The sequence below is a fragment of the Eubalaena glacialis genome, chromosome 1 (assembly GCF_028564815.1).
Source record: "Eubalaena glacialis isolate mEubGla1 chromosome 1, mEubGla1.1.hap2.+ XY, whole genome shotgun sequence".
NCBI classification, from domain to species: domain Eukaryota; kingdom Metazoa; phylum Chordata; class Mammalia; order Artiodactyla; family Balaenidae; genus Eubalaena; species Eubalaena glacialis.
In genome coordinates this window covers 210844665-210868916 of record NC_083716.1, presented here as the reverse complement: position 1 = coordinate 210868916, position 24252 = coordinate 210844665, and the positions used below count along the sequence as shown (strand labels likewise).

General features: G+C 37.9%; 1 protein-coding gene across 1 annotated transcript in view; it reads right to left on the bottom strand.

Moving 5' to 3' along the window:
• ADAM23 (ADAM metallopeptidase domain 23) overlaps positions 1–24252 on the bottom strand; it is a 159531-nt gene that overhangs the window by 68092 nt on the left and 67187 nt on the right. The window contains exon 4 of the mRNA XM_061204199.1: positions 4977–5040. Coding sequence (XP_061060182.1) covers positions 4977–5040 — 64 coding nt within the window. The remainder of the gene's footprint in view (positions 1–4976; positions 5041–24252) is intronic.

Sequence of the window (24252 nt, the reverse complement as noted above, 5' to 3'; positions counted from 1 at the left end):
GTGCACTGCAACAAAGAGTAGCCCCCGCTCACCACAACTAGAGAAAGCCCATCAACAAAGACCCAGTGCAGCCAAAAATAAATAAATAAAAATTTTTAAAAATCTATAATGGGACACATGTACCTGAATTTGAATACTACAGAATAAGGATACAAAAAAATATTTCAGAGAATTGGACAACTTGAGAACTCAACACCAGTTTAATTATTTACCTTCATTAAACTCAGGGGGAAAAACATGTTCAGGTATTAGAACAGTTTGGCTGTACTATATATATTTTAATGCTATATACATTTTTAATAGTTCACACAAATCATACTATTCAAATTTAAAATAGCTTTGTGAGGAGCCAGTGTGGTCTGCTCTCTTGATTTCCTGGGGAGTTTTTTTAGCCTCCCAGTCAGGAGCCTTGCCCGCAGACGCCCATTCCCTCTGACAACAATCCCTGCCAAGAAGCCTTCATGGACGAAGTGAGCTTGAGCTGAACCATGGTAATGATTTAATATGGAAAGCCTTAAAAACACTCTAGGAGGGCGACGTGATTAAAACGACGAAAGAACAAAGGCAAGAAGAGACTATAGAACCCACAAGGACAGGGATTTTTATCTGCTTGGTTCACTAATGCACATCCAGCTCCTAGATCAGTGACTAGATCAGAGTGAGTGAAATCAATATCTGTTTAATAGATAAATAAGAATGGCTTCTTCATGAACCCAAGCGACAAGACCAATCTGAAAGGACCAGAGGATTTACGTTTGTTGAGACAGTGGGTAGATAAACTCCCATTACCTACCTGAGAAGTTTTTTATTTTGAGATGCTCTTTTATAGAGTATAATTCAGTGGTTTTTAGTATATTAAAACAGGGTGTGTAACAATCACCACTTTCTAATTCCAGGATATTTTTATCACCTCAAAAGGAAATCCTTTGCCCATTAGCAGTCATTCCCCATTCCTCCTTATACCTCCCTAACCTCCCCCAGGCCCTGGCAACCACTAATGTACTTTCAGTCTCTATGAATTTCCCTCCTCTGGACATTTCAAATAAATGGAACCACATAATATGTGGTCCTTTGCAACTAATTTCTTTCATTTAGCGTAATGTTTATAAGATTCATCCATGTTGTAGCATGTATCAATCAGTACTTCATTCTTTTTTATAGCTGAATAATATACCATGTTTTGTTTATTTATTCACCAACTGATGGACATTTGGTTTGTTTCCATTTTTTTGCTATTATGAATAACACTGCTATAAACATCCATGTACAAATCTTTTCTTGGACATACATTTTCAATTCACTTGGATATATACCGAGATGTAGAATTGCTGGGTCACAAGATAATTCTATGCTTAATTTTTTGAGGAACTGCCAAACTCTTTTCCAAAGCAGATCCACCATTTTCCATTCCCATCAACAGTATATGAGGGCTCCAGTTCTCCAGATCCTTGCCTGCACTTGCTATTGTCCATGTTTTTGGTTACAGCCACCCTAGAGGGTGTGAAGTGGTACCCATCCAAGTTTAAAATCAAATGGGAGAGTGACACAGGTGAAATAGGGATCAAAATATCACCTTCAGTTTTAGTGTTGCTACAGTGGAGGAGAGGATCAGCTGAGAATCCAGTGGGCCTACTAATGCTGCCCCCTAAGTTAGCCAGACTTACCCACCAAGGCACAGACAACATGGGATAACCAACACCCTCCCCCAACCCACCCACACCCACAAGGGCTGCCACTGCACAACTGAGAACAAGTAGAGAAAATGTGTTCTTCCTGTAGGGAGGTGGATCTCACCCAAAAAAGGGAGGAAAGGACTATGTAGTTGTGCCCAGCTCCTTCCCATCAGTTAAGTCGCTCTTCTTTCCCTGGGCAAGAGGGAGCAAGGGGACGGGAAGAAGCCAGGGTGAGAAAATAGAGCTGGGAAAGGACGATTTCCCCACCCCATGAGGATGAAGAGTAATAAAGGGAAGTAGGGACAGAAGTACTGTATCTATCTATTCAGTCTTACACTGTTGGCCAGGTGGCAGTTCTTTTCATAAGAAGAGAAACCAAAGTATTAGTAAGCATTTAAAGTTAATGGTTCACCTAAAAGGGATTTAATAGAAATATACAAAATTTGAAAATAACTATTATACCATCATACTGATGCCTAACTCCTTTAGAAGAACTGACACACTAACAATTAGCTTATTTTTAGTAGGTTCATCAACGAAGTTGACCAACAAATCAACATAGTTGTTTTGTCACATACTGTGTGCAAAGCACTGTGCTAGGAACTCTAACAAAAGCTATTGCTCTGTTGGTGCAGAAGGAAAGTTCTTCCACGTGCGTTTACTAATACCTGGCACCTATTCTATACTGCCTACTCAACCTGTTGATCTCTCTAGTTCCTATATTTGCTTCACAAGGAAAGAAGCCCATTTAGCCCACTTTCATCCAATAAAAGTAAAAGCCTAAGACTTTAGCCTCCTCTTAACTATAAGTGGGAACTAGGTAGGGGCTTCATAGTTGTGATGTGGGAAGACCTAGACAGGTTCCTCCAAAGTGTGGTTCATCATTTTGTTCGACTCTAATTCCCAGAATATTTTAAACGTCCACATTTAGATTTCACTTCAAAGCCAAGTAGCTTATTAGTGATTCTGTTCCTCCCTAGTCATGTGAATAATGGTGTGTGTGTGTGTGTGTGTGTGTGCGCGTGCACGCGCATGTACTTTTGTCTAAATAGTTTGAGATCTTTGGAAGAAAGGTTGCACGGGTGTAAAAACAGGTTTATTTAATCTAGCCATTCTTACATACTGATTTTCTTTTCTGGTACTTGATACAAAGATTTTCTTAAACAACATGCAAGGCAATGTGAAGTTTAAAAACATGCTTTTAAAAATGTGTATGTAATGGTAGTAGGAGCATGAATTTATACAAACTTTCAGAAAAAAAAAACCGTCAATATGTAGCAAAAGCCTTAAAAATATACCAACTCTTTAACCCAGAAAATTCCATTCTCAAAATTAATCCTTAATCAATTATTAAAGAAGTGTTCAAAATGTATCTGGAAGGCCTTTCCTTAAAGTTATTTGTACAGTGAAAGAGTAGAAGCAATCTAAATGTCTATCACTACGGGATTAAACAAATTATAGCAAATGAATTGGAAACAATATGATACATTTTTTAAAAATAAAAGTTTAGAAGAATTTTTAATGCATGCTAAAATGTTTATAATATTGTTAGCTTAAAAAATTCTCCCACAAGATAATGTGTACCATATCATCTCAGGTTTTGGAGTGTCTGTATAGATACATACACATAAAAAACAGACTGTTACCATTCATTCATTACATATAAAGCAAGTAAGTTTGGGTATATAAACTGTTTGGAGAAAATGGGTCATAAATAAGAAAAAAGCAATGAATACAAAAACAAACCGCAATGAACACTTCTTTTGTCAGAGTTAAAATACCCTTTGTTTTAAGTTTTAGTTACAACTGATGCAAGATTTGACGTGTCTTATTCACGATAAGGCCTCCATTTGGGACCTCAAATGACCTCTGAAGGCCAATTAGCTATTTCATTTCTTTAAAAAAAAAAGACCTTCTTAGTGAGAAGTTTGGATCAGGTTACCGCAGCCTGCAAAGGTGGTTCATTTGCTGAGTCTGTAAAGGTCTCATGCAATCTTCTCTTCTCCAGACTCATGATTCAGCATCTGCAATGCTCACAGCACTGGCACAGCTGACAGAAGCTTTGTTTCGTACAAATGCCAGGCAGCACTGTTCCCATGCTTGATTTAGCATTTCTGTTCACCTTCCACAGCATTAACTTTTAGGGAGATTCAACAACCCCCCAGATGCAGCCTAAGGTGAGAACTGACAGACTAGTAAGAATAATATATGGAAGTTCTTAATCTAGAGCATAAAATTCAAAGGTTTGGAACGCACATCAAACTACAAACGTCCCAGCTGTTAGTTGGACAGTTATAAATCCTGAGAAATGCCATGATCCCTGGGCAGTAATCTCAGTTCACACCACCTATAAATACTTGTTGAGAGGTTATCAGACTGACAAGCCCAGGTCTCCACACTGTACAACCCAACAAACCCACACATGAAAAGTCCACTTCTGTGCCAGTGCTCATTAGCAATCAAAGAAAAAACCCAGTAATGTTTCCCCTCTTTTTTTGTTTCCCTGTTTGTGTCCCATTCCCATGGCACCCATGGACACTGCTTAGGCTCAGTGGCACTCTGTGGCCTTCTTACAAATCAGAGTCTCTGGATGCAGCCATTCCAGGGATTTTCACCCTGACTGGTGGAGATCAACTGTGTTCCTTACATACAAGTAATCCCTCTCTCTTGTTTTAATCTAAACCCACTTTTCCTTATTGATCTTCCAGGAAGAGAACAGTTAACCTCCAAATGAAGGAAATCAAGCACCCCACTGCATTCATATTACAATGCTTGGTGGCCTTGAGAAGGCTTATGTGTCCTCTTTCCACTTCAGTTTCTTCCTTTGAGCAACAGGAATGATAATACCCACCTCAGAGAATTGTTGTGAAGATTGAGAGGGAGAATGTTCCCGACACCTTCCTTTCCCCATCTGTCCTCTGTCCTTCTTGGGTACCAAAGTCCCTTGGACTAAACAGTCACTCTAACAGCCCACCCAGTCTGGTCATTCAGTTTCTCTGCCCATGAGCCTAGTGTTGCCATGGAACTGGAGAGTTCTTGATACCGTTCACTTACGCAAGATACTGTATGTATAACCAAAACAATGATCATTTCTTTATTGGCTGGAGTCTCTAATGTTATCTCAAACATTTGTAAATTTTAATCAATTTCTCCTAAACTTATTTTAAATTTAAAAATAATAGCCCTGTATAAGAGGCCAGAGGATTTTAGTGAGATAGACAACAAAACAATGAAGTGTGCAATGAACAGTTCTATGATTAAGTATATTTATACTACAGGATGTCCATATGCTATTGACCATACCTTAGAGTACTGTGGTTTCCCATTTTTGTAGTGAATCTCCACATAATCAGAAGACAGCAAACCACTACAAAGGAAAGAAAATAGAGTGATTTCCACATCTAAGACACTTGGAGGTTTAAAAATAACCAGCTCAATAAATGGATGTGAGAGCCTTGTAAAGCACAAAGTAAGGACAGAACAGGTCCACAGTAAGGACAGAACAGGTTATCATCAAGAGTCTCAAATGTTATCCAGCAACAAATCATTCCTCCGTCTGTTAAAAAAGATAAAATACAAATAATTTAAAGATGAACTCCTTTTATACACACATTCGTCATTTGACTGATATGTTAATATGGAACAAACAAAAAGGCAGGTAACGGGAGAAGACAGGCTCTATATAAATCCCACAATTACGCTCTAAACAACTGGGATCTCAAAACAATCGTTGAGGAAGAGTACAGAGAAAAGACCAGATAGAAAATATTTTAGGCTTTTCAAGCCACAGGGTCTCTATAACAACTACTCAGCTCTGCTGTTTTATCACATAAGTAGCCACAGGCAGTATGGTTGTGTTCCAACAACACCTCGTTTAGGGACACTGAAATCTGAATTTCACATAATTTTCACCGGTCAGGAAATTTTTCTTCTTTAATTTTTTTCAACCATTTGAAAGTGTAAAAAACATTCTTAGCTTGAGGTCTGTACAAAAACAGGAATGCTGGATTTGGCCCACGGGCCATAGTTTGCTAACTCCTGGAATAAAGAATAACAGTTAAGAGTATAGATTGTGAAGTCGGAGTGGGGTTTAAAACCTAGCCCAGCTCCTTATTAGTAGAGTGACTGTGGGCAAGTTACCCAACTCAGCCTTTACATGAGTCACATGGAGACAACAAAGACTGTGAATCTCATACACACCAAGAGGATTAAATGAAAGCATCCACATGAGAACTCAGCACTGAGTATGTGCCCAGTAACGGGCACTGCGGCTGTCACTATTTTTAACTCAGCTTCTTCCAACACATTTCTCCCTATACAATGTGGGAAATAAGAAATATGTGCCTCCGAGGCAGCTCTGGATTGTTAGGGCATCCGGGTTCCTGTTCGGGCTCTGCCACTAGAAATAATGATTACAAGAGATCACTCACATTGACTGAACACTTACTACATCCCAGCCACTGTTCTAAGGACTATAAAGGTAGAACTCATTTAACCCTAATGGTAATGGAAGGACAACAGTAGGTTCTACAATGAGCTGAATGTGTGCCCTGCATTTAGGCTTCCATTTGCTCTTCTGCAAACGGGTTGGAGCAGACGATGCCTCAGGTCCCTCTTGCTCTGACATTCTATTTTCTATAATTCTGCCTAGTAGTAGGTTTTCTTATTAGGAAAACTTGACACTGCTTCTTTAACAGAAAGATGGGAGGACCCAATGATTTCGCATCATTTTGAGAGCTGCACCTGATGTGGCTCTAAAATGACCCAGTGCGGAGGGCTGGAGGAGGCTTGGAGCCAGTCAACAGAATAACTGGGAGCCACGTGTGTGCCTGGTCCAGCCTGGTTTCCTGTGTGAGCAGGACAACCTTTACAACATGGAAGTAAAGCAGGTGCTTGTGCCTTGGACAGGTTTTTCTATTGAAATGACTAATCAAATGTGTGTCTACTGATGATTCTACATTTGAAACTAAATTATGGTACGTCTACTCATTCCCTTTTCAAAATCTCAATAATAGTAAAAGTAATGAGAGTTCTTAGCTCTCTAGACTTGAGAATACCTGAGAAGATACAGAAACTTCTTTCAGTTCTAGTTAATGAAGTCAGCACTGCGAATGTACGTAAACAGGGTTGTTGTTGGCAACATTTCTCTGAGGAATCTTTCTGCAACACCAAGAGGCAGGGAGGTTGCACTAACTGCATTTTAATTACCTCTCTCTACAGGTAATTCATTATTTTCAAAATTCTCAACCACACCATCACTGGAGCATGTCTAACAGTTGAAAACAAGGTTATTTTAGACCCCAACTTTTGTTTGTAATTACAAAAGCAGATAAAAACATTCTAACCATTAACCACCAAACGGATAAAGGTCACTTTAATTATCGTATTTCTCTCTTTTCAAGGGCCTTTTCCCCACCATGGACATACCTATATCTAATATCTCCCGCATTTGAGAATATTTTTTTTTTAACTTATTTATTTTATTTTATTTGTTTTTGGCTGTGTTGGGTCCCACACAGGCTTTCTCTAGTTGTGGCGAGCGGGGGCTACTCTTCGTTGCAGTGAGCAGGCTTCTCATTGCAGTGGCTTCTCTTGTTGCAGAGCACGGGCTCTAGGCACGTGGGCTTCAGTAGTTGTGGTGCATGGGCTTCAGTAGTTGTGGCTCGCGGGCTCTAGAGCGATCTCCGCCTGCAGATGTTCTCCAAGGCCCTTCCTCCACCTCTGCTCTCTGTAGTTTCCCTAGTAGAACTTCCTGTTGGAAGTACAATGTTCTAACATGCCAATACTGATCTATTTAGCAATTATGGTCCAGAGTATAAATAGTCATTGTATTTTCTTGATCAGCCAGTTGGGTGTTTGGTTCTGAGTTGTCTGATAACTTGGGGGGACTGATGAAAAGGAATTTCTGAACATTCTAAGTTCTGAAATAAACATCCTTTTTCTAGTCATTTAAGCTACAGAAAAGCTATACACCCCAGCTACTACAGTCCTTCTCATGCAGGTTATCTGCTGAAAGAGAGGTGGCCTTGGGAAGTAAGGAGATAAATGTAGGATGGAAGTTCAAAGCAAGGTGAAAGAGAGTGGAAGAATTGGAATAAGGAAATTCTCTTTTGATTATTGTTATGGAACCCTCTTGCTCACCACCTTCATGGTGAATCTGCATCACAAAGGTAGTGAAAAGAACTTTAACTAGACAATATGATTTTACTCAGCATATGAAGAACAAGTATAAGCACCTTAATGATGCTGAACTCCAAGAGCAGGAGAATGGCAAGACTATTAAAACATGGCAAATGAGCCAAGAGTCAGATCAATGAAGGGGACTGTGGCAGAAATAATGCTGAGTATCCACCAAATCCCATTTCATCTTCCCCTTCCTAGAACAGTAAGACTATATTTCACAGCTTTCAGAGCAGTTAGGTTGGGGTCAAGACATTGAATTCTGGCTCATGAGATATGGGGGGAAGTAATGTCTATTCTTCTAGTTTGACCGTTAAAATCCATGCTTGATTATCCAAGCTCTCTCTTCCCTGGAACCCTGGCAGTCACATGCCCTGGAAGCCACATGCCCTAGATGGCATAGCTACAAGGTGAATGCAGCCTAGGTTCCTACATCTTGACTGGAGAAGAGCTTCCTAGGAAAGCCACTCAAATTGCATTAGACCATAATGTGGGTAAGAGACAAAATATTACAGTGTTAATTCTCAGATTTCATCTTTACTATTGAAACATGGTCTAAATGATTCTAATTCCAGCATCTATCACAAAAAAAGTTTTAGAAATTTATGTTCAAAGAATTTCAGAATCATCAGCAAATATACAAAGAGAACTTCTATAAGATCTAGGCATTGGAAAATCACACAAAGAGAGAAGTTTTGCCTATATAAATATTTGTTGGAGTCCTTGAGTTTGAGATTTATGTGTCTAATGAAAGAAGGTACATGAATAGTCAGGTGGTCAAAACTCCAAAAGTTTATATCTTACATTCCTCCAAGGAGGCTCATTATGAAAAAGCCAAGGATCTGAGTAATTGGAAAAGTAACTTACCAAGAATCCCTAGTGCCTGGAAAAGTCATTAACCAAGAAGAGTGAATGACTTCTAGTTTTTTGGAAGATAACTTGAATCCCTTACTTTAAAGAAAGAACTATATGTCTTCTTTTGGACAATCCCGGTCATGGCAGGCTGTGAGTGGGTTAATCAAACAAATTAAATTGTTCAGAATGAGATGACATAGAGAACAGGGCCTTGAGCTCTAAGGAAGACTGCTAGGAATGGCAAACATTGGACCACAAGATGTGGTCATCTGCCCTCTTACCAATTTCTGTTGATTAAAGAGTCCAAGGATCTGGCTTGGTAAACACACTCATTCATTTAGTGACAACAAATGCTGAGCACTCTGGAGATTCTCAACTTCATGGGGCAGCAAGGACGACAGCGTTGGACAACGAAGCACCATGCCTGCCCCCTCTTCCCACTAGAAGCTTCACATTTTTCCTTTTATACACATAACTATTTTAATTCATTAAATAATTACTCTAAGTTGTAATGAAGAGAGACACAGAATTTAAACTAGTACATTCATACAAGCAGAAGCTTGTAACTTTACTATTATCCTACTGTCCTTACACTGCTTTCCTTTTTGAACACAACAGACTTAAAAAGTAAGATGATTCTTCAACCACCACTTCTCTCAAGTCTTAAGAAAAAGTTAGACTCATCCCACCTAAAATAATTTGTCTGCCAAAAGTTATTTCAGCTAGGAAATATACACTCCTTTGAGTGTGGACAATACAATAAGAGTTTTAAAGCTGTGTTCAAAGATTGTAGACATGGAGAGGTTGAGATTTAAGAGAGTAGAAATGATACGTTAAGTGGGTGAAAGTAATTATAGGTTGAATTGAGGCTTGGTGTTAAGTCAAACAAAGATGGCGTGGTAGGCAAGGGCTGGGGAATGTGGGCATATTTCATAGGAACAGAGCTGGAGGTGGAGACTACTCCTAGCACAGGCAGCTTGTAGAGATGTAAGCTTCTTTGAGGGTCACGACAGGAATTTAATGAGTTCCTAAACCACATAAGAGGTTGCAGTACTTTAATGTGTAGGCACTCATAAGTGATGGCCCATGCACCATAATACAGTGAAGAACACTCAAATATAATAAGAATAGGAAACATAGGCAGGGCTGCAAGTTAATAGGTAGGGCAGTAGAGAGAAGAGGAATTAGGGGAGAAATAAGGGATGAACTTGAGGTGATGTGAAAGCTCAGGACCCCCACCTGATCAGCCGATAAGAGGAGCCAATTATGAGTTCCCCGCTGAGGAAGTAGCATCAATAGAGACATTTTTAATTACACAAAAATAAAAGATGTCTAATTTCTCCTCCCCAGCTTTTAAGCCATACCACTTGAAGTGGCTAACACATTCCTAGCATGGCTGCCAGCATCTCTATAAGTATACCAGTAATTTTGAGATTCCTCTATGATAGAATTGTAGTTACTTTCACACAAATGGGTAATTTTACCCCCATATGTCATGAAACAAAAACAATTTTAAACACAGGGAAAACTGAATCCAAATAAAGACAGCATATCTTTTGAACACAGTTATGCGTAACTGAAATGCTTTGGTGCACCATTTTCAAAGCTAATAATGAATATTATAGTTTGTTGAATATTGCTAATATAGGTTCTTTTCTGATCTGCCCAATATTTATTTATACTATTATCAAACAAGGCTTTACATGCAGTAAAATAGTAGAGAAATAGATATGGATCTATTATCAGCCTTGCCTTCTGGTAACTTTGTCTCGAAGAAAAAAACTCTCCTCCAAGTCTAGTTTTTGCCATCTCCCAGGACAAGAGCTCCCTACTTCTTTCATTTTTCAGTCTATAGAGAAAAAGTGTACATTTGTTTATACAGTGTCCATCCTTCCCAGGTATACATGAAATAGTCAAAAGCGTAAAAAGGATATGAATGGGAAAACTACCAGAAATAATAAGAATTAAGTAAGATAGCCAGTTATAAGATATATATGCAAAAGCAAAATACATTTCTATGTGCACAAGCAAAAATAACCTAGAAATAATCCAGGGGAAAAGTTTCTACTAACAATGAAAACAGTGGCAACAAATGTTATATACGTATTATGCATGCGGATATTTACACATATATGTATAGATGTACATGTACTCTGTAACATTAATGTAATTCCAAACAAAATCTCAGAAAGTTTGTTTAACTTGATGAAATTATTCTAAAGTTCACCTTAAAGAATAAATGTTTATGACAACCCAAACATGTTTTTCAAAAGAGGAGTAACAATAGGACCTCATATTACTACTACAGTAAATGAAATACAGAGCACTGGCCTGATTAGATGGACAGCCCAAAGGGCAGAACAAAGTCCAGAGATTCAAGTTCATATAAAAAATGTAATATATGAAAATAATGACATTTTAAATTGGTAAAGAAGAGAATAAATAGGTTTGGGACAAGTGACTAAACATTCTGGGAAAGTTAGATCCCTACATCAGATCTTACACCAAATAATAATATATGCTTTAAAGGAATGTATGTTTTAAAATAAACTTACTATAAAAATATAGTTGAATGTTAGGAGGCAGAGACCATTTTATGCATGATCTTAAATCCAGAAATAATTTTTAATAACCGATAAGACTATACAATTTTTTTTTAATTTCCATAAGTTAAATTTTTAAATACCATAAACAATTGCAAGGCAAACTGAGAAAAAACAAGTATATGAAAAACAAAGGGTTGCTATTTTTTGACATAAGGAGCCAAAAACAAATAAAAACAAACAACCCAACAGAACGTAGGCAAAGGACATGGGCAGACGATTCACAAAATATTAGGTACAAAATGCAATTCACAGAAAAAAGAAAACAGAAATACTAACGGTGATCAATCATATACAAATCTACAATTGTATTAGTAATAAAACACCTGTAAATTAAAATAGCCATATGAGACCATTTTCCCCCATCAGTTCAGAAAATAAAAAATGAGTAATAGTAGCTAGATCTGGCAAGAGTGTAGAAAAATTGGCACTTCACACATTACTGTGGGGAAAATGAATTAATATGTCTTTCTAGGGGACAATTTATCAATAGCCATCAAGCCCTGAAAACATGTTCACCTTAAATCCATAAGTTTTTATAATCTTATAAGAGCTACTTACAAAGTTTTCCTGAGGAAATAGCTAGACAAGAGCAAATAAACACACACACACACACACACACACACACACACACACAGCTATTCTCTGCAGGTGATGTAGATGCGAGTAGGTTTAAGCGTGCTTTTACATAACAGATGCTTGGAAACATGGGAAAGATGTTCACATCATTCACTGAAAAAGGCTAATGAGAGAATGTTATGATGTTGTCTGGTAACTTTTTAAAAGTATGTTTATACGTATATATTCACATATAGAAAAAAATCTGCAAAGATATACACACAAATATAATAGTAGGCTATTGCTTCCTGTAGAACTTTCAAAGATTTTTATTTTCTTTCTTTTGTTTACCCATAATTCCTGAAGTTTTTACAATGAACATACTTTTGCCTTTTAAAATGAGAAACCACAATACAAGCTATATTTTTTTTAAAGGAAGAGAAACATAGCTCCTTAGGAAGGGGATGAATTGATTAACTAATTAATTAATGACTAATTTCAGGCCCAGGAAAAGAAAAGAGTCACAGGCATTGACAACCACCACTAACCTCCCTGGGAGCAGTGGTCAGGCCCGGCTGCCTCCGTCCCCTCACATGGAGGTTGGGGTGAGGACAGAAAAAGAAACAAAATGCAATCCCCACCCTCAAGGTGACTATAATCTCACAGCTAAAATAAGACAGGACAGCATGTACCCTAATATCATAAATAGTAAACCATCAAGCTGCCCCAAAGGAAAAATTAATTTCAACTAAGATGATCAGGAAAGCAGGGCCAGGGCAGGTTCAGGACACAATATAGAAATACAGGCAGGAAAGAGCAGGTCACATAGACAGGAACCAGGGTGTGCAGCCAGGGAGGATATTCAGGGTACGGATAGAAGTCCAGTGGCCAGGGCATAAGTCACGGGTGGATGGTGTTTAAAAGGCAGGATTGGGACCAGGCAGTACACAGATTTAAGCAGAGGAGTTGGAACTTCTGAAGGAAAGGGCACCCTAGGACCAGGAACTCACACTTGGAATTGCTGAGAGTAAGCACTGCATTTGTGTCTTCAGAAGCTGCAAAGTCTTTAGGGCCTGAGGACTGAACACAGATACGGCTCTTTTACTGGGTCAATTAGAGCCATCTGCAAAGTAATTAACGTTAGCAGCAGGAGAGAATGGCATGAGACCAGCAAAGACACTAAGAAAAGGCCTTTCCGCATTGTGAAAACCTGTAGATTTAACTTTCCTTCACTCATTCAATTAATGGCTGAAGACTGGATGAGAAGCAAAAAAAAAACAACAAAAAACAAAAAAATAGATGAAGGTTAGATAAAGAAATGATTTTTAACAAAAAGTAAAGATTATTTCATTTTTATTTAAAATTTCCATTTCTTTATTTGTATTAATGCAGTTAGTTTTATTTTTTAATTTTTTAATTTCTATACAATTTTTAAAGGTTACTTTCCACTTACAGTTATTAAAAATATGGGCTATATTCCCCATGTTGTACAACACATCCTTGAGTCTATCTTACACCCAATAATGTGTACCTCCCACTCCCCCGCCCCTATGTTGACCCACCTTCCCACTGGTAACCACTAGTTTGTTCTCTGTATCTCTGAGCCTGCCTCTTTTGTGCTGTATTCACTAGTTTGTTGTATTTTTTAGCTTCCACATATAAGTGATACCATGCAGTATTTGTCTTTGTCTGACTTACTTCGTTAGCATAATGCCCTCCAAGTCTGTCCATGTTGCTGCAAATGGCAAAATTTCTTTAAATGTTTTTACTGTGAATTATAGATATTTGTCCTAAAATTTAGTTATGCAAATACTAGCGTGAACAGCGATTTTATGCTGTTTTAGTAAAAAGTAAGATTTTTGTAGAACAATTACAGTTGTCTTTTGTGTGCTCTCCTCCTCTCTTTTTACCCTACCAAGGAGCAGCCTAACCATTTCTTTCTCTTGTGTTGACACAGTCTGAGCATGTACGGTATCTGCTGGCTGACCTGAGACCCAAGGCCTCCACAGAACCTGCATGGCCCGATAAAGGAGAAATGACTTTGTCATTTCTCTGTACTAATCAGAAAACAACATTCTGTGCAATCATGGGATCCTTCATACATAGAACACAGGGACCTTTAGAGATGATAACCGTGATCCTTCTAAATACTAGATATGTTTATGAAATTATCAGAATGTAGCAATTAGAAACACAGCTCTGCAGTAATATCAAACCAGTACAGCAGCTAAGACCACCACATAGCAAGAAGAAGACGAGGAAGGAAAAGGAGAACTTCCTTGTGGTTTCTTCAAGACACTACAAAATTACTCTTATACAAAGTGACTCCTATTTTTTAAATTAGCACTATAGAAAAATGATCTTCAAACTTCTGAGCACATTTCATGGCATCGAGAAATTATTCACTGGGCCTTTAATCGTTTAAAAAAAAAGTCATGATTTACCTAATTTCTCTAACCAAAGAGATTTTTTCATTCTTCCAAATTATGTACCATTTCAAAATAATGACAACAGACCTCTGAAAATTATAGAATTTATTGGAAAAACTACCATTAATTTGTAGCTTCTTTGGAAAGGGGATTTCTTCCAACTAGCATGGACTTTCCGATTCAGTATAGTTCGTTCGAGTGTTAACTAGGCCTTTTTCACGCTGCTCACTGTTATACCCTCAGTCAAGGAAGAATGCCTGAACTAAACAGGCACCCAGGAGCCATTTGTTGGTTGAATTAATGAATGAATAATTAATGAATGAACAGGTAACAGAAATCAGGAGATCCAACTCCTAACCTGACTCTTAATGTTTCTGAGTCCTTCGAGAAGTCCCTAACGTTGTGGAACAAGTTTTCTCCCTTACAAAAACCAAGATTGTTGGATTACAGGATCTCTAAGGAAACTTCCAAGTCTAAAATAGTGAATGCATGACTGCCATCATCTTCTACCCTAAAAGTATAGCTGTGCTAAGCTGGGACTTGGGATTGCTAACACACACATATCATCTATAATATTTGGTACCTGCTTTATCAAATAATCAACTGTCTGTATATTGGGATGACTTCAGGCCAACTTTTCCAGAGTGGTGCTAAAAGAATGGTTGCATTCATGTTCCATATATACTGCAAAGAGCTGCTTTATAATTTTTTTTCTAATTCTACATATTTCTATGTACCTCAACCAAAAAAGAACACCTTAATTTCCAAGAAGGAAAGTGATAAACTCTTCCTACAGATTAGATTAATAAAGAACAAAAAACCTTTACATAGAAATTAAACTGAGCCATGATCAAGATCTGCTAAAGCTACATTGTATTAACACCAACCTATTTAAGGGGTGTGTTGAAAATCAGACAACACAATTACAGTACCGTTACTTGATTGCAACTAAAAGTAAGTCAAAAACTTAAAATCAACTATCATGCTTTATCATAAGGATACTGAAAACCAAAGAAAACAGGGAAAAATAAGAACTTATCCTGTGTAAGTTGCTTATGATAAGCAAATCTGATGACACCTGATGTCATTTTGAAAGACATGTATACAACAGTGACTACAGCTGTGTAATTTAATCTATTCCAGTTTTATTATATCATCTGGACATTTTGCATAATACTAAAACTGAATTTTTATCTTTCAAAAGCTACCCAGATCATTAGTTATTTGCACTTGATTCTCTCTTAAAATTCATTTTAAATAATGTATAGACAGACACCTTCCTTCTATTTTAAGAAATATAATGTGCCAGTAATAAAATCAAGTCAGTGGTGGTAGAAAAAAGCAGAACAACAAATCTATAAATCAGAGTTTTAAGACAATTTCTGTAAATGGGCTTTTCCTCCAGCCAGACAACTTTCATTAAATTGTCTTAAAATTTTAAGTCCAAGTAGATAATCTTACCCACAGTCACCATTAAAGTGCCTCTGAATGTTTGCAGGAAAAGCAAAGCGTTTTTAAGATTCTAGAAGCAGCCAAATCTCAGAGAGACTGACACAGAAAAAAGGAGAAACTATTCTATTTAGGTTCTTTCAGAGAAACTATTTTTAGTTTAATCCTAAAACCAGACATTTTTAGAACCCTGGTGGAAATTCTAACAATTAACTATGTGATCCATAGTGGCAAATTCACTGAGTATCAATAGTATATTCAAGGATCATGAGTACTTAGGGTTGGGGATGATGATGGGGAAGAAGAAAGATCCTAAGTGAACTGATTCACATCCAAGAAAGCCGTACCAAGGTTGGTAATTCACGACAGGGATAGAAAATGGAGTAGACTACCTTCAGAGAAAAATCCAGAAGCTAATAGTCTGGTAGAGTTAAAACTCTGGGCCAAGAGCATATTCAGGAGTTGAAATGCATATAGAGTCTAGAGATCACACCAGCATGTAAACAACAGATAAGCAAATGAGATTCTCCAAACTACTATCCCACAGAAATGGCAGGTACCATGTTGTATCCATAGCTCTTGGTATTGCCACCTACACAAAGGAAGCATCTAATCAAGTTCTGTGGCTGATGAGTCCACAAGCCAGGAACCTCAGAAGAAACAAAAGACAAGATGGCACATCACACTTTAGTCAGAGGAACCCTCAGGAACTCGAGGGTCCTACAAGCGGAGCTCAGCCCCCCACGTAGGCAAGGTGAGGCCAGAGACAGTCCGTGGCAGAAGCAACAAGAAAACTGAGGCTCAGGCTACTTTCTGTTTCTCTTTTTTTTTTTTTAAATTAATTAATTAATTAATTTTTATTTATTTATTTTTATTTATTTATATATTTGGCTGCGTTGGGTCTTTGTTGCTGTGCACCGGCTTTCTCTAGTCTCAGAGAGCAGGTGCTACTCTTCGTTGCGGTGTGCGGACTTATTGCAGTGGCTTCTCTTGTTGTGGAGCACAGGCTTCAGTAGTTGTGGCACACGGGCTCAGTAGTTGTGGCTCACGGGCTCTAGAGCACAGACTCAGTAATTGTGGCACACGGGCTTGGTTGCTCCGCAGCATGTGGGATCTTCCCAGACCAGCGCTCGAACCTGCGCTCCCTGCATTGGCAGGCAGATTCTTAACCACTGTGCCACCAGGGAAGTCCATGTCTCTATCTTTTATAGCTAAGTATCCATGAAGTCAAAAGCCAATCCCAGGTAGTCAGCCCATGAAGAGTGGAAATATATGGCTGAAAGAAGCATTAAGGATGACAGCAGATGTGATAGTAAGATTACTCTAAGAGCAGTGTTGTTTACTAGTTCAACACCTATCTAGAGCTTTATGAAAGGGGTGTGTGTGTGTGTGTAATTTCTTAATGGGCTGTCCATAACAAACAGTAAGACATGGAAATGCCTCAACTATATATCTCCTCAAGGACCAAGAGCCAACAAGACAAGGAGAAGTTGTGTACTCTCAATATGATAGACCAAGATAGGAAATTTCTAATTCTTCTTTATAACATCAGATGAGGGTATGTTGCGTAACAGTCCACTGAATATTTTCAAGACATATGTTTGAACCTTTCATGTTACTCTAATTCTAATTTCAATAAGACAGCATGAATAGCTGAACCCTTTCAAGAGTGTTAATTCTCCTTACAATCTTAAACTAATTTTTCTTTTACAGAATACAAGAAATAAACATGCATCCACATTTTCTTTATTTTCTTCTGAAAACTCGATTGTGATTATTCATTATTACTATTTTGCTTTTTGTGTGTGTAAAAAAAACCCCAAGGGCTTCCCTGGTGGTGCAGTGGTTGAGAATCCGCCTGCCAATGCAGGGGACACGGGTTCGAGCCCTGGTCTGGGAGGATCCCACATGCCGCGGAGCGACTGGGCCCGTGAGCCACAACTGCTGAGCCTGCGCGTCTGGAGCCTGTGCTCCGCAACAAGAGAGGCCGCGATGGTGAGAGGCCCGCGCACTGCGACGAAGGGTGGCCCCCGCTCGCCACAACTAGAAAAAGCCCTCGCACAGAAACGAAGATCCAACACAGCCAAAAAAATCAATAAATTAATTAATTAATTTTTTTAAAAAACAAAAAAAACCCCAAATCTCCTACACAGGCTTTAGGATGAGCAGTTTCCTGGGTGGGGGATGGGATGGAGGAAATGTTTTGGTGAAGGGACACACAGAGAGCTTCTAAGATACTAGCCATGTTCTATTTCAACCCGGATGGTGGGCATTATATGAATATCCATTTTATTATTCTTCTTTAAACTGTAAAAATATATTTTCACTCCTTTATGTGTACATTTTATAATTTTAGTAAAATAAAGAAAAAGGAATCCAAAATATCTATAAGTAATAAAAACAGAAGAGCCTAGTCCAATTCTGACATTGAAAAATTTGAGTATGAGACAACTTGAGCCAGAAATGGACCAAGGAAAAGGCACCTGGAATTAGAAAGTTATCACGACTAAGACCGGAGGGGAAAAAGACTTTAAAGAACAAGTGGGAGGTGAAAAGCACAGAGAGAAGAAAAGGCAACTTTCTCCTTCTCTAAAAATAGCAGGCTTATTAGGCCACTTTTAGAGCCAGTGTTCACGTGGGAGTCCATTTCTATTAAAAGGATAAAACTTAGAAAGGGAAAAGAAGTTCCTGGAGGATATCAAAGTATGGAAAAGAAAAGTTCAGAAATGTAACAAAATGTAATAGACCAGACAGAATTTGAACTATATATGACTTTATTATCAAAATATTTAACTCTCAGACTAAAGAGCTAAAGGAACAGAAAATGAGAGGGTGAGGCAAAGAAAATCCTTCCACGCACTGATTTTCTGCAGAACTACACTTAAAAAGTGAAGAGTGTGTGTGGTATAAGGTTAAGTAAACCTTATAGAGAGCACTGCCATGGCAAATGACTGCTTTCCAAATAAAGTGGCAAAAGATACCATCCTATACCCTTCACTGAAATACTCAAACTTAAATTTAACTTTAAAAAAATCCTCATTTTCAATCACCAAGACTAACATCGCTGGAAAACATCAATCTCAGTTGTTCTGATAATCATTTACAATCACATTTATGAATTTGTAATGCCAACAAGTATCTTCCCTTTCTCACTCCCACATTCTCCTATTGTTTAAAAGACTTATCTGTACACAGGAAGGTGGAATTTATGGATGACAACACCAACAGTGGGTTCGAGAACAAGCAAGACCTGTGTCACAGCTATACGAAGGCCTACTCATGTTATACAAGCCACTTCTAGACGTTTTATGCTCAACAAGATAAAATCTTCTCCAGAGTTCCTATTTTTCATCAAAGACAATGTATTACAGTGTTAGACATTTAAAACATCCAATAATTCTGAAAAAGGTTATTCGAGGAGTGTTTTCACATGCATGCTCTGAGGGTCAAATAAGTATCTCTATTTTTATACACAATTTTTTAAATCCTAGGGCCATGTAATGGCACTTAACAGCCTTTTTGGGTGACTAAGAATATCTAAAACCAGAGAACAGTTTTGAGATGACTAATAACTTAAATACCCACACTGAACTTCAACCCCAAATCAGAAAGGATGAGTGAAGTAATAACATAATGAGGCTTTTTCCCTTTTTTCCATGCCTCAGGCGCAATCATTCCTATAATTCTTAACTAGAAAAGAATTTTAGTTTGCTTATCCTTTAAGAGGATATTAAACAGCTTGTACAAAAAATTGAAAGATAATTCTCATTTTTTATCCCATAAGCTCAGATAACAAGCATGTGGATATCAGTTCTCTTTAGCTCTTTTATCTGGATTCTAGGCATTGCATCATTTTCTAAAGTTGCCTAAATTCTACCACAGGTGTCACTGAAACAAACCCCAAACCCCAGTCATCTCCACCTAGTGTTGGATAACTCAGTGAAAGTTCCTGGTTAATAGACCCTCATTGTTACTAAGTCACCCATTCTACAAATTCTACAAATTCACTATAAATCCATTCTACAAATTCACTATAAATACCTAAGAGAAATACATGATGGTCAAAATACTTCCAAAGACTGAAAATGTTCCCCTCCCTCCCACTTTCCGTCTTAGACTATCATTGATTTTTTTTCCACGTTCATATTCCTTACAAGGATTACAAACTCCTCATAAATTACAACAGAAGAATAAAAATTAGAGGAACAAAAAACTACTGCATTTCCCTATAAAGAGAAATGGTCCTAATTTCAAGCTACTAAAAACTATGAAGCTAAATACTGGGAAATCTGAGCCAACATACCTCTTCCCAGAATTTGAATAGGTCAGAGCAAAAATTTCATATCCAGCCCAGTTATTCTTCAAGTATAAGATTAATAAATATTTTTAAGCATTCAGGAACTCATGAAATCTATCTTGCACTTATACTCTTCAATTAATTCCGGTCAAGCAAAATACAAATAATCCAGGAAGAATGGAGAAACCATGGTAAAAGGACTCACAGTGGGTGCTGAATCCCTTAAGTAAAGAACGAATGCTTATTATGGAAATTGTGGTTACTGAGCAAAATGCAAATGTTATACACCTTGACGATGTAAAAAGTATTATAACTAACAGGTGAGGAAGGAAAGTGGAAAAAGTATAAGTGTGTTCATTTTACCTTCTTTCAAATATACAATCTAGTTGAAATACGTCTTTTCTTTTTTTTTCTTTGATGACTCCAAACAATGTTATTCACAACTTTGGTAAGACATTTTTAGCAAGTAACATTTCTTGTTATGAAGAAATATTCATCTGACTTTCATAAATCTCTTTAATTTCACTTGTTTTCTTTTCTTTTGTTAAATTTAGTATTCATTATATTTGCATTTTGTTAAGTGTAATCATTTATATTTAAAATATTATTACAATATAACCCCATTTTTGCAAACTATCACACCTTCTATCTGTATGCATAGAGAGTTCACGAAATAGAGTGTACAAATAATAGTAATGGTTACTTCTGAATGGTAATTTTTAACTTTTCCTTTGCACTTATTTTGTACTGACTTTAAATTTTATAATGAGCAGTATCATTTTATGAAAACAAAATATTTTCATCAGAAAACTGCTTTTGATATAACAGCTACTCTTCTATGTCTCAGAAGTACAAAGATTTCTGACAGTGAAGTGGAAACTAACTGAAACATTCACCATTAGCTGCTTCTCATATGGTAGTTGGGTAACAGCACACCTGTAGCTTCAGTGTGGAGGATTAAGAGGTAACAGGGGAGATCCATCACTTGGGATAGCCATTACTTCATCATGGCAAGCTGCCATTTTAATGAACTCCTGCTTCAGGATGGAAATCAATTAATACAGCTTTGCCAGCAATCTCAGAGAGAAAAGGTGAGAGAATTATCTGCAGAGCTACTAAGGTGCTTTTTTTGTTGTTGTTGTAGATAACCAATGCATGTTTATTGAAGCAAAGGAGGAAGTACAGGAGGCCCAGGCTATAGGGAACTTTGCTCCTTAGAGGGAGAGTTACACTTCTCTAGCTAATTTTCTTTTTTTAACATCTTTATTGGAGTATAATTGCTTTACAATGGTGTGTTAGTTTCTGCGGTATAACAAAGTGAATGAGCTATATGTATACATACATCCCCATATCCCCTCCCTCTTTCGTCTCCCTCCCACCCTCCCTATCCCATCCCTCTAGGCGGTCACAAAGCACTGAGCTGATCTCCCTGTGCTATGCGGCTGCTTCCCACTAGCTATCTGTTTTACATTTGGTAGTGTATATATGTCCATGCCACTCTCTCACTTCGTCCCAGCTTCCCCTTCCCCCTCCCCGTGTCCTCAAGTCCATTCTCTACGTCTGTGTCTTTATTCCTGTCCTGCCCCTAAGTTCATCAGAACCCTTTCTTTTTCTTTTTTTAGATTCCATATATATGTGTTAGCATATGGTATTTGTTCTTCTCTGGAACCTCCATACTTTTCTCCACAGTGGCTGTATCAATTTACATTCCCACCAACAGTGCAAGAGGGTTCCCTTTTCTCCACACCCTCTCCAGCATTTATTGTTTGTAGATTTTTTGATGATGGCCAATCTGACCAGTGTGAGGTGATATACTCACAAAAGGTGCTTTTGTTACAAGTCTATGTTGTCACTGACTTCTCAGAAATAAGACACGATCTTTATTATCAAATACAAAATGCTTACGTCAGCACCTGGAACTTGCTAGTGCCTGCTAACATCTACCTTAAGTAAGTGACATCTAAAAAGCAGAAGGCTTTACTGAGCCCTTTTCTAAGTACTGTTGGGGAAGTAATTTAAAAATGAACTAGGCAATTAAAAAAAAAGAAAGAAGTTATCTTTTTATCTCTTCTTCTCCGTTCCCTCCCTACCCTCACCTCCACTGGAAAACAGACCTAGTAATGAAGGAAGCCCAAGCAGGCCGTACCGTGATCACTGCCCTGCAGATCTGTGCTCTATAATCACTGTCTGTTCCCAGCTTATAAAAATAAAGGCTGGAATAAAGTCTACCTGGAAAAAAGGGCACTCCTGAAAAGTTTAAAGACACCCACAAATGTAAAAGCATGTTTGCATTTTTTTATATCAGCGAGACCAAACACAAGCATGAGACTATGACTTTAAAATACACAACATTGGGGGCTTCCCTGGTGGCGCAGTGGTTGAGAGTCTGCCTGCTAATGCAGGGGACACGGGTTCGAGCCCTGGTCTGGGAAGATCCCACGTGCTGCGGAGCAACTGGGCCCGTGAGCCACAACTACTGAGCCTGCGCGTCTGGAGCCTGTGCTCCACAACAAGAGAGGCCGCGATAGTGAGAGGCCCGCGCACCGCGATGAAGAGTGGCCCCCGCTTGCCGCAACTAGAGAAAGCCCTCGCACAGAAACGAAGACCCAACACAGCCAAAAATAAATAAATTAATGAATAAATAAATAAATAAAATTTAAAATAAAATAAAATACACAGCATTGGACACTCAGACAAAATACCATTAAGAAAAGTACATTTTCGAATGAAGCCCTCAGGAAAACTTCATACAGTAAATCCTATCAGGCAAGGATCTGACTGCAACTTGTCATCCAGAATGCCATGACTTTGTCAACTGTCAAAACTTTAAATACACTTTTTTCTTGTTAAAAAAAAAAAAAATAGCCCTGCCTTTATTTCTAACTATGGCAATGCTGAAAAGCAAGAGTCCTTAAATAGATGTGAATTTCCTTTTATTGCAAGATAACGTATAATCCCACAATATTTTTCAGATCCCCTGAACACCTTTTTACTTTTTTTAAAATGATTTCAGCCATCCTATCCTCTTTCATTTATACTTCTAGGTTTAGACAATCATTAATTTTGACAAATGTCTATCTTTCTGTGTCAAAATACAAGTATGGTTGACTGGAAAACAAAATTTTTCTCATTCCACTTAGACAAAACTAAGGGACATAACGACACATCTGTTAAAGACAAAAAAGTTGTTTTGTCAGTAACAGAGAAGTTAAAAAATTTTTTTCCAGTTGATAATAAAACATAGGAGGCTTTATCCTGCCAACAGCAAACATCTGTAAAAATAAAAAGAGTGGATCTCAACACTAAGATAAAATTCAAATGCAGGTAGCCTGTTTACCTGGAAATGCAAATATAGATTCAAGCTGTAACTGAGGAAAAGTTAGAAAGAGCAAAGGCTGGAAAGTGGAAATATAGGAATATTAAGCTGTATGATAGCTTGTGTTGTGAGTAGGTGAGGTAGCCCTGGAGAAAGAGTCCTGATTGAGGTTCTCTTCTACCTAGCAAAAACACCAACCACTTGGTGAACCTCAACAGACAACAGAGGCTTCATTTAAGACCATCCATTTCACTTTTCAGCTGAAATTACTACTGTTTGTATCCTCCCTCTCCCTCTCCCTCTTTATTCCCCCCACCATCCTGCCTTCTCTGGGCTCAGCATGTGGTAACGAATCTATTCCTATAAGCTCTTTCCTCTGAAAAACTTGCTCAAATATAACAAAGAATCACCATGTAGATAAAGACCACTGTCTTGTAGAGACTGTAGTGGTGAAAAAGAATGCATGGTTTGTCTAGAGTCTTAGTAAGAAATTCAAAACAACCTGATGACCCCCCTGAGAGTCAGATGTTAATTCAGGGGAAAGAAATGATGCTGTCTTGTAAGAGAACTCTAAACGTTAAATCTAACCCTTCTTAATGTGATGATCCATTTTATAAAATGTCAACACACAAGTAAATTGAAGCCAGACGTTCTCAGGGATCAATGTAAATCTGAGTTGCCCCACAAGATACCCAAACTCTCTCTCTCAAGGAAAGTAAAAAGCTGGGTGAAAATCTAGATTTCCTTACAGCTAAATGGGGTTACCTCTCTAGAGAGAAAATGGAGCTCTAGAGCTAAAATGGGGATTAACTCCCAGGGTTACCACTAAGTAACTAGATGTGTGATTTTAACATGCAACACCTGTCTAAAATATGATACAAACAAACTTATC